The 23,016-nt window shown below is 39.2% G+C and overlaps 2 protein-coding genes across 2 annotated transcripts in view; both read right to left on the bottom strand.

Annotated features, from left to right (window-relative positions):
• The window catches only part of LOC128354251 (NACHT, LRR and PYD domains-containing protein 12-like), a 30,291-nt gene extending 20,875 nt beyond the window's left edge, over positions 1–9,416 (bottom strand). The window contains exons 1-8 of the mRNA XM_053314512.1: positions 9,158–9,416; positions 8,395–8,517; positions 6,424–6,546; positions 5,348–5,470; positions 4,281–4,403; positions 3,108–3,114; positions 2,070–2,286; positions 170–1,988 (exon numbers count right to left, since the gene is read on the bottom strand). Of these exons, the coding sequence (XP_053170487.1) occupies positions 170–1,988; positions 2,070–2,286; positions 3,108–3,114; positions 4,281–4,403; positions 5,348–5,470; positions 6,424–6,546; positions 8,395–8,517; positions 9,158–9,285 (2,663 nt within the window). The 5' untranslated portion in view covers positions 9,286–9,416. The remainder of the gene's footprint in view (positions 1–169; positions 1,989–2,069; positions 2,287–3,107; positions 3,115–4,280; positions 4,404–5,347; positions 5,471–6,423; positions 6,547–8,394; positions 8,518–9,157) is intronic.
• Positions 9,417–12,900: 3,484 nt separating this feature from the next.
• On the bottom strand, positions 12,901–21,550 carry pwp2h (PWP2 small subunit processome component). Its single transcript, XM_053314444.1, has 21 exons — positions 21,415–21,550; positions 20,247–20,359; positions 19,977–20,071; positions 19,772–19,871; positions 19,174–19,317; positions 18,957–19,092; positions 18,641–18,876; positions 17,357–17,500; positions 17,195–17,265; positions 16,944–17,080; positions 16,516–16,664; positions 16,238–16,385; positions 15,992–16,142; positions 15,625–15,805; positions 15,360–15,507; positions 15,093–15,201; positions 14,887–14,952; positions 14,251–14,469; positions 13,954–14,104; positions 13,734–13,808; positions 12,901–13,095 (listed from the first exon to the last, which is right to left on the bottom strand). The coding sequence occupies exons 1-21, from the start codon at positions 21,430–21,432 to the stop codon at positions 12,924–12,926; spliced, it is 2,763 nt and encodes a 920-aa protein (XP_053170419.1). The 5' UTR covers positions 21,433–21,550; the 3' UTR covers positions 12,901–12,923.
• Between the last annotated feature and the right edge of the window lie 1,466 nt (positions 21,551–23,016).

The raw sequence follows: 23,016 nt of genomic DNA on the forward strand, positions 1-23,016 counted from the left end.
GTTTCTTTGTTGCAGGTACAAAGAGTACAACATTTGGAGACTAATAGGTTGGGTACAGAGGCAACAGGAAGTAACAGAACAGTTTTTGGACTGAGCACCTGAACATGAGAGATGTGAATGTGTTCTGCAGTGATTGATTTATAATGTTGATAATCACATCTGGACTTACACAGCCTTTCTGCAGTTCCTCACAGCTGGGATCAGCCTCCGTCGTCCCTCCCATGTTGTGTTGTACTTATTCAGGTCCAATTCATCCAGAACCTCCTCTGACATCTGCAGCATGTAGGCCAGAGCTGAGCACTGGATCTGAGACACATACCCTGATCTGTTCTGTGACTTTAAGAACTCTTGGATCTCCTGATGTACAGTGTGATCATTCATCTCCATCAGACAGTGGAAGATGTTGATGCTTCTGTCAGGAGAGATATTACGAGTGTTCATATTCTTCAGGTTGGTGATGGCTCTCTGGATGATTTCTGGACTGTTGTCTGTCTGACCCAGCAGACCTCCTAAGAGACTCTGGTTGGACTCCAGAGAGAGGCCATGAAGGAAACGAACATACAGGTCCAGGTGGCCATTTTCACTGTTCAGAGATTTCTCCATGGCTCTTCTCAGGAAGTCATCCAGGCATGAGCGACTGTAGTCTTTTCCCAGGAAGTTGTTCAGTACCTCTGTGTTGCTGCTGGTGTAACAGTGGTACATGTAGACTGCAGCCAGAAACTCCTGAACACTCAGATGAACAAAGGTGTAGACTGATTTCTGGAAGATCACACTCTCTCTTTTGAGGATCTCTGTACAAAATCCTGAGTACACCGAGGCCTCTGAGACATCAAGACCACATCGCTCCAGGTCTTCTTGGTAGAACATGATGTTTCCTTTATCCAGATGTTCAAACGCCAGCCTCCCCAGCTTCAGAAGAACTTCCCTGTCCGCCTCCGTCAGCTCCTGTGGACTTGTCTCATGACTCACATCATACTTGTGTTTCTTCCTCTTTGTCTGAACCAGCAGGAAGTGTGAGTACATTTCAGTCAGGGTCTTGGGCAGCTCTCCTCTCTGGTCTGTGGTCAACATGTCCTCCAGAACTGTAGCAGTGATCCAGCAGAAGACTGGGATGTGACACATGATGTGGAGGCTCCTGGAAGACTTGATGTGCGAGATGATTCTGTTGGACAGCTCTTCATCACTGAATCTCCTCCTGAAGTACTCCTCCTTCTGGGCGTCAGTGAAGCCTCGTACTTCTGTTACTCTGTCCACACATGTAGGAGGGATCTGATTGGCTGCTGCAGGTCGGGAAGTTACCCAGATGAGAGCAGAGGGAAGTAGATTCCCCTTGAAGAGGTTTGTCAACAGCACGCTGACTGATGACTTCTGTGTGACATCAGACACAACCTCATTGTTGTTGAAATCTAATGAAAGTCTGCTTTCATCCAGGCCGTCAAAGATGAACAAAACTTTACAGGCAGCGAGCATCTCTGCTGTGAGCTGCTTTAATGTTGGATGGAAAATGTGGATCAGCATGAGAAGACTGTACTGCTTATCTTTGATCAGGTTCAGCTCCTTGAACGAAAACAGAATCACCAGAATGATATCTTTGTTTTCCAAACCCTGTGCCCAATCCAGAGAGAACTTCTGCACTGAGAAGGTTTTTCCAACGCCAGCAACGCCACACGTCAGAACGAGCCTGATGTGTTTCTGTTGGTCAGGTAAGCACTGAACAGGTAAGTCTTTGGCTGGTAAGACTTTGAAGATGTCGTGACACTTGATTGGAGTCTCATGGAGGATTTCCATCTTTGAAGCTCTCTCAAGCTGCTTTACCTCATGTTGGGTATTAACCTCTTCACTCTGTCCCTCTGTGATGTAGAGCTCAGTGTAGATGGTGTTGAGGAGGACTTCACTTCCTGCTTCATCAGTTCCTTCAGTCACACAGTAACATCTTATCTCTAGACTGATCTTATGTACATGTAAAACCTCCAGGAGAGCAACGCTCACTAAAACAGAGAAAACAATGTGAGACTAAACAAAGACAATCTGACAAATATTCATTATTACACAAAAATAATCAGTCTTACTTTGTACAGTGATGGTCTGAGTTTCAGGTCTTGTTTTAAATCTTTTTCCACACTGAGGACAGGGGAAGTCTCCAGATGAAGCAGACTGGTCCCAGTATGAGTTGATGCACTGTTTGCAGAACCAGTGTCCACAGCTGGTAGAGACTGGATCCTTCAGGACGTCCTGACACAAAGAACAGCAGGAGAGCTGCTTCTCCACAGAAACACCACTCCTCCTCTTCCTTGTCATTCTTTCATTTGAGAATCCAAAATAAAAAAGTAATTTGTTATTTGATTATTTCTTTATAAATGTGATACAAAAAAACAGAACTTAGGCTTTGTTTTTCAGACTTTTGATTTTAGGCTCAGGTCAACTAAACGGCCCCGGGGCCAAATTTGTTTTTGATATTTAACCAATTTCAGTGGTCCAGAAGTTGTTAATTGACTTCTTCGCCTGTTAATAAATCTGCTACAATGTTTTTGGACATGTGAAAAGCTGTTAGCATCCACTGATCCAACTCTGAGATGATGAATCAGTTATCTGAAAATTGACAGAGGGAGGATGCTTAATAAAGTAATAGATTTATGTTTAGTATGTAAAGCTAGTGATAGTCTGGGCAGCTCTTCTGTCCAGTAAAAACATGAAGCTTCACTTTACATTCAAACATGTGGCAGCTACAACTGTAAGATTTCATCTGTGACACTAAAGAGAATAATATCATATATCAACATTAGCTGAGGTGACCGACTGCTTCGCCAGGCTTTTCACATATCCGGGCCACGGAAATTGGAAAAATTAAATATATATATTTTTAAAAATCGGCCTTGAGGCATTTTTTTTCATTCTTTTTTTTTTTTTTGATCAGAGCAAGAAAAATCTAAAATCTTGGGTTTGGGTTTTTTGTGTCACATTCATGAACAAATAATGAAATAACATTAAAAAAGTGAAATATTAATGCAGTAATACATTTACTGGAGGGAAACTGTTACAATTATACATTTATATGAATATTTGACTGTGGAAGAAGCTCTCTCTGGCAGAGACATTATCACCCTAACATTTCCTCTCACTCTCTACGCTCACCAAAACTCTACCTGAATGATGCAGACTCTGAGCCAATCAGAACTGAGCTAGTGTACATGAGTTTCCTCCAGAAAGCAGCATGAAGTCTGTATCAAATACTCTCCTGGACTCTCTCTTGTATACACAGTCATCTACAAGTGAGTGAATGTGTGTCATTCAGTATTTATAACTCTTGTTATTTTCTAGTTAGTATTTTGTGTGTTTCAGTCGACCTAAAGTGGCTCATGTTCACATTTCCTTCACACCATGTGGATACGTATTAGCAGCTACTGTTATCCAGTTATTGGCTGTAACTTACCAGCATTAAATGTTACCTTTAAGAAGACTAATGTTGACTGTATATAGATAAAATAGTGGACTGGCCAGCTGTTTGTTAAGTAATGAGGTGTTCTGAGCAGCAGGCTGGTTCAGACACTTGTTAATGCAGTTCATGTGCACTACTGGCCACTAGAGGGCAATGTGGCATCACTGATGGACATGAATCTACTCTTAAGAGGAAATACTGTTTCAGCATCAGAGATGGCTGTTTAATTCATAACCATGTTTAACTGCTGTTGATTCTGTTTATTTATCATTCTGACATAAGGAAGTAATGTAGCCCACAACTTTTACAGGTGTCTGTTGTATTTATATTTTACCAATATTTGATATTTGTTAAGTTCATGTTCATAAATACAGAACCACTGAGTCATCAGACTGTCATAAGATTGTTAATAAAAGTACATTTAGTCATTACTCAGCACCTCTAGAGACTCATGAATGCTAAAAGTAATTAGGGGGCGCTATAGAGCTGATTGTGCCATGCCTAAGCCATATTGCAATATGACATTAAAATATTGACTAATTTGAAAGTAGGTGCAAAGTTTCTAATGTGTTTGTGCATCTTTACAGCCTCAAACATTTGTTGGTAAAATAAAAACTGACACACAAAATTCAAAATGGCTGACTTCTTTTAGAGCAGAAAAAATGTATTGCCCAGAATGATGAACGCTGATATTACACCTAATGTCATGAAGATTAAATAAACTTTGTTTGATGTCCTTGTGTTTGAGAGCTCTATGGAGGAAGTGATGCTACACAAGCGGATCATTGATGAGAAATACATTTAATCATTAGTCAATCAGTTTACAGCAGAAACAGTCTCTTACTTTGTGTCTGAGGGTCCAGGTCCATTACTGAAGTTTGGAGGACGACGATTGGACCAGTCACTCTTCATAGACAGACAGTCCCATGCTGGATACTCTGCTCTCTGTCTGTAGTCTGTCTGATGTCTGTAAAACCACCAAGATGTTTTTATTCATATCATGTAAATCTTTGATGAATTCTCTGATAACAAAGACATTGAAGCAGCTCTAAATACACAAACTGCCTCAGATAATAAGTCACAGATTAGATCACAGCTCTTATAAATGACTGACAGCTGTAACAGTAAGTCAAACTCAAAAGATTTGCAATTTTGCATCATAAAATGTCACCTACACAATTTTAGTCACTCTAATTAATTCTATAGGAATAATCTGTGTAGAAACAAAACGTGTAAACAGTTTCACTTTGACAAACATATTGCTCAGTAAATTCAGAGTGGCTGACTTCCTTCTGGACTCAGGCTATGGACCCAAAAAGCATGTTTTAAGTTCTAGAGATATTACATCTGCTTAACAAGTTTCATATATGTCCTTCATATTTAAAGGAGGGAGCTTTAACTTTGAACTCTTGAGCCATTTTGCCACACTCAAGCCCAACACTCATGTCAAACATAAAGTTTTGCTACTTCTGATGCTGCTGTAAAGTTTCATGAGTTGTAGAGCAGCCTTAGAGACTCATAAATGCTAAAAGTAATTAGGGGGCGCTATAGAGCTGATTGTGCCATGACTAAGCCATATTGCAATATGACATTAAAATATTGACTAATTTGAACGTAGGTGCAAAGTTTCTAATGTGTTTGTGCATCTTTACAGCCTCAAACATTTGTTGGTAAAATAAAAACTGACACACAAAATTCAATATGGCTGACTTCTTTTAGAGCAGAAAAAATGTATTGCCCAGAATGATGAACGCTGATATTACACCTAATGTCATGAAGATTAAATAAACTTTGTTTGATGTCCTTGTGTTTGAGAGCTCTATGGAGGAAGTGATGCTACACAAGCGGATAATTGATGGGAAATACATTTAGTCATTAGTCAATCAGTTTACAGCAGAAACAGTCTCTTACTTTGTGTCTGAGGGTCCAGGTCCATTACTGAAGTTTGGAGGATGACGGTTGGACCAGTCACTCTTCATAGACAGACAGTCCCATGCTGGATACTCTGCTCTCTGTCTGTAGTCAGTCTGATGTCTGTAAAACCACCAAGATGTTTTTATTCATATCATGTAAATCTTTGATAAATTCTCTGATAACAAAGACATTGAAGCAGCTCTAAATACACAAACTGCTTCAAATAATAAGTGACTAATTAGATCACAGCTGACTGACAGCTGTAACAGTAAGTCAAACACAAAAGCTTTGCAATTTTTCTTCACAAAGGTCTTAAAATGTCACCTACAAAATGTGTAGTCACTCTAATTAATTCTCTCGAAAGAATCTGTTTAGAAACAAAACCTGTAGACGGCTTCACTTTGACAAAATATTGCTCAGTAAATTCAGAGTGGCTGACTTCCTTCTGGACTCAGGCTATGGACCCAAAAAGCATGTTTTAAGTTCTAGAGATATTACATCTGCTTAACAAGTTTCATATATGTCCTTCATATTTAAAGGAGGGAGCTTTAACTTTTCTAGGAGGCCGCTCTTGAGCCATTTTGCCACACTCAAGCCCAACACTCATGTCAAACATCAAGTTTTGCTACTTCTGATGCTGCTGTAAAGTTTCATGAGTTGTGGAGGAGCCTTAGAGACTCATAAATGCTAAAAGTAATTAGGGGGCGCTATAGAGCTGATTGTGCCATGCCTTAGCCATATTGCAATATGACATTAAAATATTCACTAACTTGAAGGTAGGTGCAAAGTTTCTAATATGTTTGTGCATCTTTAAAGCCTCAAACATTTGTTAGTAAAATAAAAACTGACACACAAAATTCAAAATGGCTGACTTCTTTTAGAGCAGAAAAAATGTATTGCCCAGAATGATGAACGCTGATATTACACCTAATGTCATGAAGATTAAATAAACTTTGTTCGATGTCCTTGTGTTTGAGAGCTCTATGGAGGAAGTGATGCTACACAAGTGGATCATTGATGAGAAATACATTTAGTCATTAGTCAATCAGTTTACAGCAGAAACAGTCTCTTACTTTGTGTCTGAGGGTCCAGGTCCATTACTGAAGTCTGGAGGACGACGGTTGGACCAGTCACTCTTCATAGACAGACAGTCCCATGCTGGAGACTCTGCTCTCCGTCTGCGCTTTGTCTGATGACTGTAAAACCACCAAGATGTTTTTATTCATATCATGTGAATCTTTGATCAATTCTCTGATAACAAAGACATTGAAGCAGCTCTAAATACACAAACTAGTTCAGATAATAAGTCACAGATTGGATCACAGCTCTTCTAAATGACTGAAAGCTGTAACAGATACTTAGAGCAAGATCAGACAAATGATTTGAATATGTGTTAAATTTCAGATAGAAAAACAATTTAGTAGAAATGTTAACATAGAGACACTAAACCAACCATTGGTGACAGATGACAATATCTCATTGGCCGAGGTAATTCAAATTAATGTTGCAAGCAGTAATGGCCGAGTCGTCACACTTTGTGTGTCAGACAGAGCAGCAGCAGTAGCATCACTACTGGAGGTCAGCTGACACAGCTCTGAATTTTCAGGATTAACAGCCATGATGTGAAAAGATAAAATATTATCTCCTGTGTGCAGTATGTGCTGCTGGAGATGACATGTTGGAAATTGTGTAAACATTTTATAAACTATGGGATATTTTGGCTTCACTTCCTGTTCCCCGTAGACAATAGTATATAAGTGAAATATGAATGCAGTAATACATTTACGGAGGGAAACTGTCACAGATATACATTTATATAAATATTTGACTGTGGAAGTAGCTCTCTCTGGCAGTGACATTATCACCCTAACATTTACTCTCACTCTCTACGCTCACCAAAACTCTACCTGAATGATGCAGACTCTGAGCCAATCAGAACTGAGCTAGTGTACATGAGTTTCCTCCAGAAAGCAGCATGAAGTCTGTATCAAATACTCTCCTGGACTCTCTCTTGTATACACAGTCATCTACAAGTGAGTGAATGTGTGTCATTCAGTATTTATAACTCTTGTTATTTTCTAGTTAGTATTTTGTGTGTTTCAGTCGACCTAAAGTGGCTCATGTTCACATTTCCTTCACACCATGTGGATACGTATTAGCAGCTACTGTTATCCAGTTATTGGCTGTAACTTACCAGCATTAAATGTTACCTTTAAGAAGACTAATGTTGACTGTATATAGATAAAATAGTGGACTGGCCAGCTGTTTGTTAAGTAATGAGGTGTTCTGAGCAGCAGGCTGGTTCAGACACTTGTTAATGCAGTTCATGTGCACTACTGGCCACTAGAGGGCAATGTGGCATCACTGATGGACATGAATCTACTCTTAAGAGGAAATACTGTTTCAGAATCAGAGATGGCTGTTTAATTCATAACCATGTTTAACTGCTGTTGATGTTGTTTATTTATCATTCTGACATAAGGAAGTAATGTAGCCCACAACTTTTACAGGTGTCTGTTGTATTTATATTTCACCAATATTTGATATTTGTTAAGTTCATGTTCATTGATACAGAACCACCGAGTCATCAGACTGTTGTAAGATAGTTAATAAAAGTACATTTAGTCATTACTCAGCACCTCTAGAGACTCATAACTGCTTAAAGTAATTAGGGGGCGCTATAGAGCTGATTGTGCCATGCCTTAGCCATATTGCAATATGACATTAAAATATTCACTAATTTGAACGTAGGTGCAAAGTTTCTAAAGTTTTTGTGCATCTTTAAAGCCTCAAACATTTGTTAGTAAAATAAAAACTGACACACAAAATTCAAAATGGCTGACTTCTTTTAGAGCGGAAAAAATGTATTGCCCAGAATGATGAACGCTGATATTACACCTAATGTCATGAAGATTAAATAAACTTTGTTTGATGTCCTTGTGTTTGAGAGCTCTATGGAGGAAGTGATGCTACACAAGCGGATCATTGATGAGAAATACATTTAATCATTAGTCAATCAGTTTACAGCAGAAATAGTCTCTTACTTTGTGTCTGAGGGTCCAGGTCCATTACTGAAGTCTGGAGGACGACGGTTGGACCAGTCACTCTTCATAGACAGACAGTCCCATGCTGGATACTCTGCTCTCTGTCTGTAGTCTGTCTGATGTCTGTAAAACCACCAAGATGTTTTTATTCATATCATGTGAATCTTTGATAAATTCTCTGATAACAGACATTGAAGCAGCTCTAAATACACAAACTGCCTCAGATAATAAGTCACAGATTAGATCACAGCTCTTCTAAATGACTGACAGCTGTAACAGACACTGAGGGGAAGATGAGACAAATGATTTGAATAAACAAAAAGTGATGCAAGAAATCCAAAATGGCTGACTTCCTGTTGGGCAAAAAAATGTATAAAAAGAAAGTATATCTAAAATTATGAGAGCTAAGATCGCACTGAATTTCATGAACATCAAAGCAAGTTTGTCCTAAAATGGCCCTGCACTTAAGACCACTATTGAGCTCGCTGGCCATATCCGAGACAAATCACTAAAAAACATTATTTCCCACTACTTATGATGTAAATGAAACGTTTCATGGATTTTTGAGAATCTTTAGCCTCTCAAAATGCAATTGATTGCATGGAAGATGAAGGTGAAGAAGATAAGACGAATACCTTAAAACAAAATAGAGCCTTCACACCACTTGACCCATAATAACCCCTAAGAAAACAAAAGGTCCCTCTTATTTTTTGTAGCAGGGTCCTAATGAGTGACATAAATGAGTTAGTAGCAGCTCTCTTACTTTGTGTTTGAGGGTTCAGGTTCATTACTGAAGGTTGGAGGATGATCGTTGTCCTGGTCACTCTTCATAGACAGGAAGTTGGACACAGGAGGCTCTGCTCTGTCCTTTTCCTCCACACAAGCACTCATCTTGTGGACATCAGTCAGTCTGAGAGATAAACCAGAAACACTGACTGTGAGATTAGAAAGCAAGATTCAAGAGAAACAAGTCTGTACAAGAACCACAGCAACAAGAGAAAACACTCAAACAAGTTAATATCTCTCAGTTTTATTTCCTCTCTTTATATTCACATTAGTTCATTCTCATTCCCTCTACAATCCTCAGAGAGGAAACTGACTGAGGCTTTCATTATAAGTTAACAATGTTTTATTAAAACTCACCCTTTGTGAGATGTCAGTTTTTATCCATCTGCTCTGCTCTGTTGAATACTTTCAGTTCCAGTAGTGTCACCTACAAGAAATCACAACAGCAACATGTGTGTCAATAACCTGTTCATGAGGATCTGTTTTAGCTTGAACAGGTTTACAAATGGTTGTAGTCAAATTGTTAGTACTTCAGGTAACACTTTAATGTTTTGAAGTGTAACTTCCCAGACAGGACTAAAGTTGAACTGTTAAAGCAATCAGGGAAGTCCCGTTGGAGAAGGGTTCCCCCCTCGGACCCTTAAATACTGTGGAGAGCTAAAAGAAAGTGTGGCTATTTTAAAAGTTAACAACACATTTTATGACTATGAAATCACAGGTAAGTAAATAAACACACATGACCTCCAGAAATTGACAATATTAAAAAGGGAAACTCTCTCACAAATATATTTATTAATAGAAAATAACACAATTTTATTATGCAATAAACAGGTTGTTACCCGTTTATAACTAAGCAGTCAAGCAATTTGCCATTCACTTTTGCTATACAATATTCTACAAAAACAAATACTAGTTTTGAGCCTAGGAATGAGGATCTAATAATGAACAGATTAAGATGAAGACACTGCAGGTTGAACAGGACTCTTCATATGATAGGGAAACATCCAACTGGACTGCGCATGTGCGACTCATATCAGGTAGTCACTGCTCGAGTGACTTATTAGAGCGCCTAAAGGCACTCTAGTCACTGCCAAGTGGAACGAGCACACCATCTCGGGGACGAGCTTTTTGCGAGCACGCGCAACCTTAGTCGTCGCCTGCTTAATGTTATAATCAAGGGAACATCAATAGAACATGTTAAAACGTATTAAAGTGTATTAAGACGCTGAGGTACAAAAGTAATGATTAATAAAAACTGAACGTTTATGTTCTACACTAGTTTGCGATGTAAACTCTGAAAACTGACGGACATTTTTAGTAGGCTAATTATTACGGTTTAACAATTTCTAAGGCAGCAGAACAAAATCCTTCCTGTTTTTCAGCGAGAGCTCCGCGAGAAAGAGTTCGATACAACAGTGTTATAACACACAAATACATTTTCTCCCATTTTTATTTCCTCTCTAAATATCCACAGCTCAGAGGATCATTTTACCTATTTTCCTCTCTACAGTCTTCAGAGATTAAACTGACTGAGACTTTCATGGTGAAATAAGGTTTTAATAACACTCACCCTTCGACACACGTCAGTTTTCATCCACCTGCTCTGCTCCTTTGAACAATTAGTTTCACTTCTGAATGAGAAATCACATGATAAGGGCGGAGACACATAAACTGTGTTATAAAGTAGTTCCTTAACTTTGTCTTTATGTGTTGGGATTGAAACACTTCATAATAAAATATTTTCCAAGGTTGGTATCAAACTAATACTTGTTGTGAGCTACCTTTCATATTGAACACAAACGAAAACGTTTCTGACAGTAACACTCGAGGTGACTTTAAGACAAAGATAAAAAACCTAATGTGGTAATTTTTCTAACTACAATTTCTTATAAATGTTCTCAGTAAATTTCGGTGAAAATGTCGGCCTCTAATAACAGATAATTAGCCTACATATAGCCTCGTTAACTCTTCCCCACTTTACAGTCCTCAGAGAGGAAACTGACAGAGACTTTCATGGTGAAATAATAAGGTTTTATTAACACTCAACCTGCGAAACACGTCAGCCATTATCCACCTGCTGCTCTGTCCTCTTTAACACTAACGTTGCACTTCTACTGCTTACAAGAAATCACACTCACATAGCAATTATTGAAACTATATTGAATCAACATTCCACTGTCAGAGGGTCTAAACTCTTCTTTGTCATCCAGTATTTCCTAAATTGTATCTAATTGAGTGTGCTTAGATTTAGACTAGCAAACATGCATATCCTAAGAGTAATATTCAAAAACTCTCAGAAATATAGTTCGTATTTATTGATAGAAATAACACATTTTTTGTGATAATAAAGATATAAAATGCAACAGAACGAGGTTATGTTACCCTATTTTAAAAATGATACAACACGGAAGTAACACAAATTATCTCCCCATTTTATTTCTTCTCCTTATATAAGAGACAAACATCCTACTTTCACATACTTGCTGAGAACACATTAAAGGTCATCTTTTCACGCTCCGTATTTTTCCACTTCAAGTTACATTGTGTTTTTTTGGTACAGTGGTGTGACTCTGGCTAAGACAATGCAAGCATTCACTTCTTATCACTTATAAAAACCCTTATTAATTAGTGCAACATAGTTCCCTTTAATCATCACAGTAATTTCCTGTATACTCAGCAGATTAAACAATGCAACAGTTCAAGACTACATGAGAATAATATAACAACTTCAATATATTGACACTCTTACTGCTCAAATGCAGGCAGGGGTGTGTGTGTGTGTGTGTGGACTGTGTTGTGTGTTAGCACAGGGTATGTGTGTAAAGTGCTGTAGTGTAGTGCATGTTGCTACGGCCTTGTGCTCTGTGTGCTACTCTCTGCTTACATCTCCTGTCAAACTTGATACTGACCATTAAGATGAACTTGATACTGCAAAAGTAAAAGTTATTTAGTTAGTGTTAGTGCAATTATCAAAACCAGAATATGATCAGGGTGACTTTTGAACACTGGAAATAAATCATGTACTCATCCTGGCAGCAGTCCAGTGGCACTCAAAGTTTACATATAATATTAGTAATAAAAACAATAAAACAACACCACATAAGTTAATGTAACTCTTCTCCATTCTTCAGAGAGGAAACTGAATGAGATTTTCATGGTGAAATAATAAAGTTTTGTTAACATGCGTCACACATCAGCCATTATCCACCTGGTCAACTCTGTTGAACACTTCAGTTTCACTTCTGCTGCTTGCAAGAAATCACATGATCCTGCAGGGCTGAGAGGCTCTAAACTGTCCTTTGTCATCCAATAGCTATGTCCTAAAAAGTATCTTATCGAGTGTGTGTTTGGATTTAGAACTGCAACCTTGTACAAAAGGACAAATAACGCTACCTCGTTTTTAGTGATTTTTGAGGCAGATGTAGGTCATAGTTAAGGACTCGGAGCTGTCCTGGAGGAGTATAGTGCTGCCAGATTCTGTCAGACTATTTTGAAACATCTAAAAAATGTCATCATCATTTCAGTGTCTCTACATACAGTCTATTCAGCCAAAATAAGTGGAATCAATTGTTTAAGTTGAGCAAGATATTTAACCAAACTGAAAACAAACCAAAGAAAACATAAAACGTGCACATTAACACATGAATTTAATAAAAAACACAGTTTACAAACAATCTATTTGATATGACAGTCCAATATTATTGTTCTCCATTTGTTTTGATGTTGTTAGAATGAAGTCAGAACTACAGCATCATCTCTGCATCCTCCACAGAGGCCTCACTCATCTCCTCAGACAGCTCCTCTTCATCCTCCTCCTCCTCCTCCTCCTTAACATCATCCTCAGCTGCTCTCTTCATGCCCCTCTGCTTGGACAGGGCCACGGCATAGCGGATGTTGTACATGTTAAAGTCACACCTGAACAGAGAAAACACACATGTAAAAATAAATGAATCAGCATATCAATAATCAATCAATAAATCAATCAAACTTTATTTATATAGCAGCTTTCATACAGGCTAGTATAGTTCAAAGTGCTTTATAGTTAGTTGATTGGAATACAAACGACTTAAAAGACAAAAAATTGAGATCATTGCACAAAAAAATATGTGATAAAAATGTTTAGAATATAAATATAATAATATATATATAAATATATAATATAAATATAAAATAAGTAAAAAAATAAATATATAAAATAATTATATAAACAAGTACAATAAGAGAGAGTAAGAGAAAAGGTTTATTAAAAGGTAGAGTAAAAACTAGATTAAAAAGAGATTAAAAGACAAAAACAGCAACAAAATCTATAAGATAAAACTTGAATGATAATAAATAGCGTAAAATAAGTAGAAAAAATGAAATATAAACATTTTAAAACATCAAAACAAATAAAATAGAATAAAAAGAGGCTAAACGTGTGGATTTTGAGTTTACTTTTAAAAATGAAATATAGCTGCACTGTAACACAACGGCATTCAAGGAGCAGAGAGAGGAAAGTGCATTAAAACCTATTTCTTAAATGCTGTTTGTAAATGTGAAATGTCGTCACTTACAGTTTGGACATATTGTCAAAGTGTCTCTGGATGCTCTTCTGCAGCGCCTGCAGAGTGGGTAGTATGGATCCTGACCTGCACAGCAAACATCATCAGGGAAGAGTCAGAGGAAATGCATTTAAAATCTCACATCCAACATGCAGATCATTTTTTCAGACCTTGAACCACATTATAAATTTAAAACAGATGAATAAGAGTGAATAGAGGACAGGAAACGTGCCTGTTTTTGAGTTTCTGTCCGTGCAGCATGAGCAGGCTCTGGGCCCAGGTCATGTAGAACTGCAGGTGACCCGACTTCTCCAAGCACGCCGCCACAAAGCCCAGCAACTTCTCCACGTAGATGTCCGGAAGAGAGCCACAAACCACTCGGACTGGAAAACACACACACAATCCATATTATGAGGATTTTCAGCTTCACAATATAGCCAATTCAAATACAAACTAACATTATTTTACAGTTATCTACACACTACCGACACCAGAAGGCGCTGTGTTGCAGGGAAAGATGGTCACTCACTCTGATCGTGAGGCACCGTTTCCAGCACTTCCTGCTTGAGGGCTTTTTCGTTGAGCCGGAACGCCAGGACGATGGCCGACGTCCATTCCTGGAGCCGCAGCTGCTTGTGTATGCTGGCCGGCGTCACGTCCATGTCCAGGTCGTAGGGATCAAAGACCAGAGACCCGTCAAGGGAGTAGACCAGCAGGCCTTCGGTGGTGGTAGCGGACCAGCTACGACCTGAGAGAAGGAAGAGGGGACGGTTTTATTAACCAGCTGATGGCTGAGATTAATTGTCTTCTTAACATAAAAATCAATTAAAGTTTGAGTTTATTTCCACTCTGTTTATAAATGTTACAGTTTCCCCACTCATCTCAACTCTCCAACTTCATTTTAGGAAACCTTTGAAGATGGGGGCTCATTATATTTTATTGTATGAACGATAGTAACTAGAAGTTTGAGAGGTGACTAAGTCAAGAATTTAAATATTTGGACTGTTTTTGCTCAACCAACATGTAAAGGAAAGCCGTCCAATTTCATAACCAACATTTTTATCTCCTTTGTCAGATTTTACTCCTGAGCTTCTGTTCATGAAACCTGGTGATGCCAACTTCTCTGCATGTGGGGGAGAAAATACAACCTAATTGTGTTACCTACCAGTAGGGGAGAACCGCAGTGAGCTGACTCTGATCTCTGGCTTGAAGTGTCGGGAACTCATGTCACCTTTAAAAGAGACGCAGAGAGAAAACAACAGTGAGCACAGAGAGAGAAGTGATGTATTATCAACAGCAACAACTTACTTCTAGGTAAAAAAAAAGATAATAATGATTCTTTATGAAAACTGGTTGAAGGAAGCTACGCACCTCTCCTGACTCCAGGTAGGCTGATGTTGACGCTGTCTCCGTCTCCAGCTCCATCATCCACCAGCGCCAGGCTGCCAAACTCTGTCATCTTCCGTCTGTCCAGGAACTCCTGAAGCCAAAACAGGACCACAGTCATGTAACAATGACTTGAAGGACCTTTTTAAATTACTTTGTTTTTTTGCCAGGATGTGCCAAGAAAATAGTCCTTTCTACATATGACAGCAGTAAAAAGATGCGCTAAAAGCTGAGCTGAATGTGAGGCCGTACCTCCATGGCATCGAAGGACAGGTTGCAAGAGATCTCAAACTTCTTCATGAGCATCTGCTCCTTGACGTTGTAGATGCAGACAAACTTGGACTGGCCTCCTGCCAAAATAGACTCCCCGTCCGCAGAGTAGCACAGCGACGTGAAGGACCTGAGAAACAGCGAAGATGACATATAACCTTGAATGATAAACCCTACAAATGAAGCTGTTCTGCTACGGTTTGGACCAGAGGAACTGCAGACTGAGGGTGTGATGATGTCCACTTACTTGCCCTTGGCAGACTGCTTAGCTGTGACTTTATCGGTCTCTTTGCGGCCCATCTGCAGGTCGTGGCGTCCGGCCACCGAGCCAGTTTGCGTGGCTGTGTGTGGGTCCCAGAAAGAGATCTCACCGTTCAGAGTGGCCACGGCCAACTCTTGACCATCAGGCCGGTAAGTCACTGACAGGCCTGAGAAAACATGGAAAAGAAGAGTGTAAGCAGTTATGCCACATTATTCTGAAAGGCTAAATAATACATTTCTACATATGCACAAGAATGACGAACAAAACCTGAGAAAAAAATGTTTAAAGCTACTTTAAAGAGGAATGTAAATCTTTACAGCGTCATGTTGTGCTTCAACCAATCATTACTTACCATCGGAGGTTAGGGGAAGTGTTTCTTTGACCTGCCAGCTGTCCAACATGTCCCACAGCCGGACGGTGCGATCCCACGAGGCGCTGGCCAGGATGGACTGGACTGGACTGAAACACAGGCAGCTGACGGGACCCTCGTGGCCTCCAAGGATCTATCACCCACAGAGAGAAAGGAGACACATATTAACACTTAAAGCATGTTGTATTTTGATGATGTCACTGAAAGAAAAATTGATGATGTGCCTACCTCCAGCAGCCTGCCTGTCTGCATGGACCAGAGAAAGATCTCAAATGAATCCTGGGCTCCGGCGCTCACCAGCTCTCCACTGACATCTACTGCCAGGGAAGAGAACTGCGCAGGCCGAGGCGAAGTGAACGTCCTGAAGTTTCGGTACCTGTAATGAATATAGACACACACACAATCACCTTCACACACACACTACTAATTTACAGATTCACACATAGTACATCCTCATGCTCATTCTCCATCTCTATCCATATTTGAAGGCTTCACTGTGAGCTCACCTGTGCAGGTCGAAGGCTCGGACCGTCCCGTCCAGAGAGGCGCTGACGATGACGAAGCCGCTGGAGGTGAAGGTGACGTTGGTGATGCTGCTGGTGTGCTCCGTGAAGGTGACGAAGCAAAGGCCGCTGTTGGTGTTCCACACTTTGACCTGCGGAAATGAAACACGGTGACATCATTCTTAAAAATGTGTAATACAATGAAAGCAAATCAGAGCCTGGAGAATTATCTGTGACGTCATCATCCTGGTGTTTTTTTATTCCCATTTTAGCTTTCCAACAGACTAACTTTTCCTTTCCCAGCTTTCAATATTCCACATACATACAATGAGAGCTTTTAACATGTGTAGAGTCATATTATGTCACCCTGCTTTCCACAGCTGCATATAAATTAAGAAAAACGTTGCATTTGGAAGACGCGGAGCACTCACTTTGCCATCGTCGCCTCCTGTGACGATGTACTGTCCGTCAGGTGAGTAAGCCAGCGAGGCCATGTTGTTAAAGTGTCCCTGCTGCTTGAAGACGTACGACTCGCTCTGCCACTCCCACACTAGCAGCTGACCCATCCCTGAAACACATAAATATCCAACAACAATGAAACACTTCAAATGCAAATCCAAGCAAATTGAAGATCCTAAAAGAAGTAGCGACAAAAAAAAAAAAAGAGGAAGCGACTTCTCACCTGAGCATCCAAAGCCAATCCAGTCTCCGGAGCAGTTTATAGAAACCGAAGCGATTCTCTGGTCCGAAATACTGGAAGCAGAAATGATCAAATAGTCGGTTAGAGTATTAAAATTCAACCGAGAAAAAAAGTGATGCGTGTAAATCAGCTTTTTTCTCTCACCTCAGGGAGTGAATGAGGTTGAACTCTGGAAGTTCGTGCAGGTGGAAGATTCCTGATGCAAAACCTGTGACCAGGATGTGCGTCGGCTTGTGGTAGGCGGCCGCTGTCAAGTTGTTAAAATCTCCCTCTTTGTTGAAGAAGTGTCTATAAGAGCAGAGAGCAAAGAAAATACAGGTGAGCTGCAACTTGTAAAGGCAGCTGATCTTCACCCTGCAGCTTGTGATCTTGTTGGGGAGACGTGATGCTGGCTCAGCGGTACGGCACGCACTGGTTTTTATTATACATGCCGATGCTGCTATGACAGTTTTAGAGCAGCTAAGGGACAAATTAAGCTGCACTTTGTGAAGCCAGCTGCCTAACAGAGAGAGGCGGATAAATGCCACTCAGTGTGTCACAATGTGTAGAATGACTGTGGCTCGGAGAGAGGAGTGGAAAAACTGTTATACGGCTTTCAGGTTTGATAGAAAGAACTTTACTCACTAAAAATACAGACACTGAACTCAATTGTATTAAAGATACAGATCTAACTAAATGTGATGATAGATAGGATAATACAACTGCCAGCATCCACAACATCTAGACTGAAGAGGGGAAAAAAAAGAGTAATATATAACAGGATCAACACATCTGATGTTCAAAATGTTTATAAATGAGGGTAAATTAAATTACTTAAAGATTAAATTAAAATGTCTGTTATATTAGTTAAAGGCTCATTTAAACTGTGTAATTTTGGGCTGTGTGAGGTGAAAGGTGAAATCGAAAACGGTGCTCCTACATCACACTGAGAGTCACCAGCTGATGACTGATATGGAGCTTTAAGAATTAATAACTCTCAAACACATACAGTATTTCTTCATCTGTGCACATATGAATAAAAAAGTATTATATACAATTAAGATAGGTTGAATAAAATTGCACATTTCTGTCAGTCATGCAGCCTCAATCTGTTTAAATTAGTTAATTGCTTTTGATTGGAGCACAACTATAGGCGTTTCCGAGCAACCAAGTTAAACATTATTAAGTAAATCACTCCTTTTGGTTCTAGCTTGTAGATATTAAGAGCTTATGATGAACTTTACTCATTATTTAACCCATATTATATTGTTTGTAAAGAGATTATTATATGTTTATCCATATTTTAAAATAGCTGTTCTGTCTTTTAACTAGAAAGCAAATTTCACCATCAAATAATAACTACCAGGTTTGGATTTACGTCACATTATAAGACTGAGAAAAAGAGATTTAATTGACAAAATCAGCCACAAAAAGAGAGAAAATTCTTACTTGCTCCTCTGCTTGTATCGAACATTTTTAACCTCCTTCTCTTTGGGAGCTTCAGCTTTCCCTCTGATGACTTCTCCCTCCTCTCCCTCTATCCTCTCCTCCTCCTCGTCCTCCTCGTCTTCCTCCCTTGGTCTCTGGGGTTTGGGTTTGCCGCTGCTCTTCTTCAGAACGAGGCCGTCCGGTTCGGTGTCGCTCTCCCACACGCACAGCGTCCCGTCCTGGCTCACCGTGTACAGCTGGAGACACAGGATTAAACAGGTTGTGACGACTGTGTGGATTTTATCTTGTGAGCAGAGTCGCCTTTATTAAAACTCACATCCAGACTGTCCTTCTCAAAGAAACAGCCCACGATGAGGTCCTTGTGTCCCCCCAGTGAGTAGTAGATGAGGTTGGCCCAGCGCTCTGCACCGAACACCCACGTTGACATGTCTTTGCTGCCCACCGCAAAACACCTGAAGGAAAAGGATTCATCTGATCAGTTACAATCCTCTTCTACTCTTTGGTGTCACGGAAATCTTTCAACTTCTACTCACTTGGAGTCGTCCGTCCAGTCGATGCAAGTGGTCTCATCATAAGGTCCGTAGTAGCTCTTGTCTAAAACGAAGGCGTTAAACTCCCGCTGCTTGCCCGGTGCGTGGTACATCAACGCTACGTTCTCCTTTGTGACAACAAACTTCCTGAAGAGGGAGAAAGTCAGTGTATTAAAAACATCTGGAAGTGTCACAAAGATACTGAAACATTAAAACAGATGAAGGGAAATGGAAGATAAGAAAGTGGCACAGGTGGTCACAACTGTAAGCAGGGTGTGAAAATGACACAACAAACAAAACCCCATAATTTATATATTTATGCTGCTTTTAGGATTTTTCTTAAAAGCAGATTGAACCTACTCTAGCATGCAAGTTGTATCTGATACCAAAAAGCATGGATAAAGATGTTTAAAAGGGAGAAATGAAACATCTGTGCAAAAAAATTAAATATTTTCTGCACTTTTCTGCATCAATTAAACACATTTCATTCAGTTTTTAATCATTCAAAAAATCTCCTCATACATCTATAAAATCAAACCCAAAACTGTTTAATTTCTTGATCTTTTCTTTTCATAATTCTTCACGTAGCGCTCCCTCTTACCTGCCGTCAGGGGAGAAGCGGATGCTGCTGACAGGTTTGTGGAAGTGGAAATGATGGAGGATGGCTCGGGTGATGAGACTGACCAACAGCGCTGCGCCATCTGTACGACACCAACAGGAACACACACGTTTCGGTTTTTTCTTGTTTGCTTATTTTGGGATATCACCAGACGAAACATTTAGCTCAATCAGGTGTAATTTCTCACCTTCATCCACCACGATTGCCAGGTTCCCGTCAGGAGAGAGACCCACACATGTTATGTTCTTTGTCGTGGAGATCGGCAACGTCTCAGATGTGTTGCTAGGAGACAGAGAAGAAACTGCTTCAGTCCTGATTTGGTTTTTGTTATTAATAAAAAGTCAACCTTTGCTTTCACCTTAATCTGTTTACACACACAGGAAACACCAACATGAAAGCATCTGATCATCCATATTGTGCTTTATATCAAAAAAATGAAAAAATGTGACAGACTTACTTTTTCAGGTCGAAGACAGAGACTCTGTTTCCAACTGGACTGATCACAGCGTTGCCATCTTTGGAAAAATTCAGATTCCCCTGACGATAGACTGCTCCGAGCAGATTGGAAAACTACAACACAAAGACAGAGAGAGAGAGAGAGAAAGTTTTTATACTTTATTTTATTGTCATCACTTCATTTCCTACATTCTGCTGCACAGCGATGACAACTCTCTTTTTTGTTATGTGGTTAAGTGTATCACCAAGGTATACAACATGCAAAATAATCACAAGGCTCCTGTAAATCCCAGTTATTGTCATATATATGTGTTAAATCTAATCCTGCCCCTGCACCTACAGAGGCATTAAAACTGACACGCAATCTTAAGTCCAATAAAAGTTTAATACATGAATTCAACAGCTTTTGACAGTGGAAGAGAAATGATGTGTTGATGCCAATTTCCCTTTTAGATACAATCTTTAGTTTGTTTTATTCTTAAAGTGAATTTAAAAAATAAACATATGAACCTGCGTTTCCACTGCATCAATGATGAGACCATCTTCAAATAGTTTCAAAGTCCCCATCATTTTATAAGTTAAGAACTCCATCTGATATATTTGTTGAACCATGTCTCTCCATTTATCTATCCTGTGCTCAAATGTACAACATTAACTTAACATGGTGTTAATTTCCCTCTGTGTATTATTACTACAAAACAATTGTAATAATGGTCAAAACCAAAAAACATGACTAAAATTGGCATCTAATTCACCACTATCCCTCCAGTAGTTTGGTGATATTTTGCTGTTTTTTTCTTTTTTAAATAACTTGTATCACAAATGCAGTTCAACAGCAACACAATACAACACGGTTTACAGGCAGATATTAACAAATAAACTAATTTATACCAGATTACAGAGCAGTTACATGTCCTGCTTGAGTTGGTATTAATTAAAACATCAGTTCAATGACGCCTCAACTGTGAAACATGAGTTATTTTAGCGGAAAATGGAGAAAAACTCGTAAAGCGTGAATGCTCAACCTTTATAAACATTAACTTTTAATAAAACTACACAGTTTATACCTCACTCATGTAAAATGTCAGTCTAAAAATGAACACTTTTTTGAATGAAGTTTGGTTTGAGTCCGCTATAATACATTATCTACATATCACGTAGCTACTTACCCGATAAGAAAACTTCATGTTTCTAATTATATTCCTTAAACTTCATGTATGTGTCCAGTGTCTTATTATTTATACAACCCGAGAGGAAATATTAATATTACACATGCAGCTTCTTCCTCCTCTGCTGCAGCGACACCACACGTGTTTGCATTTTGTTGACACTTCACACATCCGGCTTTAGTTGAGCTGAACCCAAAAATCACCGCGCCCCCTGGTGGTGAGGAGGGCAAACGACTGAATATTAAAGGCACATAAATCTTTATTTATTGGTCAATGACGTGCAAAAATCTGATTAAACACAGGAAAATAAATGTGAAAAATGTGGATTTAAAAAAAACAACACATTTTACATAATGTAAAAACTTGTTTAGAAAAAAAATGGTTGTTTTTAGGATATATCCTGCTCAATATTCACACAATGCTTTAAAATTTAAATGTAGAAATACTCCAAATTTGTTTCTGTTTATTTGATATTTTAAAATGAACTAACTATTCTTATAAGCACACTTAAATACACTGTAGGTGGATGAAATATTTAATACTTAATATATCATTATTTTGTGTTTACACCATTTGACATTTTCAGAAGCTTTTGGTTTACTTTACTAAAAGGTGTACTTTAAATGACAGAAAACCAACAAAAACACAAAATATACATATTAATAGGCCTGATGCATGTTTGCAGATGCAGACTTTAACCACTTAATACACGCCCCTGTTTTTTTATGCTGTTAGCCTAAACGACATGCCCAAGTTGTGAGCAGCACAGATCCCACATAGTTTGAGACTCAGAGATGTCCTGTGTCTCAGGATTCTTGTAAAAGTGTGTGATTCTGTGACTTACTGACAAAGAGTGGCAGAGGTTACAATAATGGGGTTGTTTACTCGCCTATAGGTTTGCCTTTACAATGACATGTGTACAGACATTCAGGGACCTCTCAGCAGGATATAGACACAATGAGGCCACAGCCACAGGTATTGGCTTCATGCAGTCCAAATTTGGAGTCGAAAGACCAAAAGATGAATTTTTCAGAGTTATTTTTCAACAGGTATGTCCATGCGTTTTCCTCAGGTCCTTTTTGGAGACTCCAAATGGACACTTGGTTACCAAAGCTGTATAACCACAATCAAACACCTATAACTTCACATCCCCTTTGCCTACAATCAAAATTTGGGTCTCTAATGAAAGCTGACACCATATTATTATTATTATTATGATTATTATTATTATTAGTATTATTATTATTACAGCAGTCAATCAAAGCCATGTCGTCATTGTCGTCGGTCACATGCATGTCCTCATTGGCTTTGGAGACATGTACTGTCTAATCCTAAACACCGATTGGCTTGTGTGTGGTGTCGTCAGAAGCAGGAGAGGCTCACGGTCGTAAACATCTAGTCACGTGTACTCTGAGATGGACGCGCAGGTCAGGAAATGACGTAAACGGACCGTATATGGTTTGTTATTTGTGTTATTACGTTACGTGTTGGACTAAATACATGGACATATTGAGGAAAGTATTTCGGTTTTTTGGGAACGGATTCCATATTTCACAAGAATGGATACTTGGCGAGCTGTACAGAAAGTCCTGAGTCATAAGA

Source organism: Scomber japonicus, chromosome 24 (genome assembly GCF_027409825.1).
Source record: "Scomber japonicus isolate fScoJap1 chromosome 24, fScoJap1.pri, whole genome shotgun sequence".
NCBI classification, from domain to species: domain Eukaryota; kingdom Metazoa; phylum Chordata; class Actinopteri; order Scombriformes; family Scombridae; genus Scomber; species Scomber japonicus.

What these genes read in the sequence shown, in the direction of transcription:
- pwp2h (XM_053314444.1), bottom strand. An exon ending in GGCAATCGTGGTGGATGAAG is followed by an intron (nt 19,872 to 19,976) that starts GTGAGAAATTAC and finishes GGTGTCGTACAG; the next exon opens with ATGGCGCAGCGCTGTTGGTC. An exon ending in AACCTCATTCACTCCCTGAG is followed by an intron (nt 17,266 to 17,356) that starts GTGAGAGAAAAA and finishes TTCTGCTTCCAG; the next exon opens with TATTTCGGACCAGAGAATCG.